The sequence below is a fragment of the Triticum dicoccoides genome, chromosome 7B, assembly GCF_002162155.2.
Source record: "Triticum dicoccoides isolate Atlit2015 ecotype Zavitan chromosome 7B, WEW_v2.0, whole genome shotgun sequence".
NCBI classification, from domain to species: Eukaryota; Viridiplantae; Streptophyta; class Magnoliopsida; order Poales; family Poaceae; genus Triticum; species Triticum dicoccoides.
Genome location: NC_041393.1, coordinates 264,734,331 through 264,735,142, shown reverse-complemented (window position 1 = coordinate 264,735,142; position 812 = coordinate 264,734,331). Strand labels below are relative to the sequence as shown.

Here is an 812-nt window from a genome sequence, read left to right as displayed (position 1 = left end):
CCCGCCACATTAGGTGGCTGGAGGTTGGGGTCCTTGCCTGGACTCTTTGGACTGTTCGTAATAAGCTTGTGATCGAGCGTACCCCTCTCCGTCGTGCTACTGACGCTCTCTACAAATTCTCGGGTTTCCTGCAGCTTTGGCGGCCGCTTAGCCGTCCCCTGGAGCGCGACGCCATCTCTGCCTTCATCGTCGATCTTCCCTCGATGGCCGTCCGCCTTTCGCCACCGCCGCCGCCGCCGCCGCCGGAGCCTGACTAAATCCCCGGCGCGGGTCTCGCTTTGTTTTTTCTCTTTCTTTGGGCTTGTTGAGCTGTGCCCTCAGCAGAACCTTATGACTTTGTTGTGGTACTTGGGTGTGTGTGTGGACTTGGTGTGGTTGTATGTCCTTTGGCGGTCTGCTTTATCTATAAAGTGGGGCGAAAGCCTTTTTCGGTAATTGACCCAACATAAAGTGCTTTTATCGCTGACACTCTGAGTCCAAACAGCTTCCTTTTTGGACCAAGACCTGGTTATTGCTCATCTCATCCTTTGTTAAAATATGATAATTTAAATTCCATCCTTAGGTGCGACTATAACTTTGTTCCTTGAAATGCTATTTTGCAGAATGGTTTAGATCGTCACAAGGAACTGGTTCGTTTCTATCACCTGCAACTTCACCTCAACCTTTGGGTGATGTTTCAGGGGCGTTTGGACAAAGCAACTTTCCTATGGCTTCTGGGATGGTATTCTTTTCACATGCTATCTCTTGTCACCTATAATAACAACACTTTGATACTTACGAAATCAGAAAAACTATCTGCACTTATTTGTAAG

General features: G+C 48.3%; 1 protein-coding gene across 7 annotated transcripts in view; it reads left to right on the top strand.

Annotated features, from left to right (window-relative positions):
* Window positions 1-812, top strand: part of LOC119338786 (YTH domain-containing protein ECT4-like) — a 30,685-nt gene that overhangs the window by 26,967 nt on the left and 2,906 nt on the right. For all 7 annotated transcript variants that reach the window (XM_037611018.1, XM_037611020.1, XM_037611019.1 and 4 more), the window contains 2 exons: window positions 135-507; window positions 603-721. Coding sequence is in view for 2 of the 7 variants with exons in the window: in XM_037611023.1 (XP_037466920.1) it covers window positions 135-257 (123 nt within the window). In the remaining 5 variants the exon portion in view is untranslated. The remainder of the gene's footprint in view (window positions 1-134; window positions 508-602; window positions 722-812) is intronic.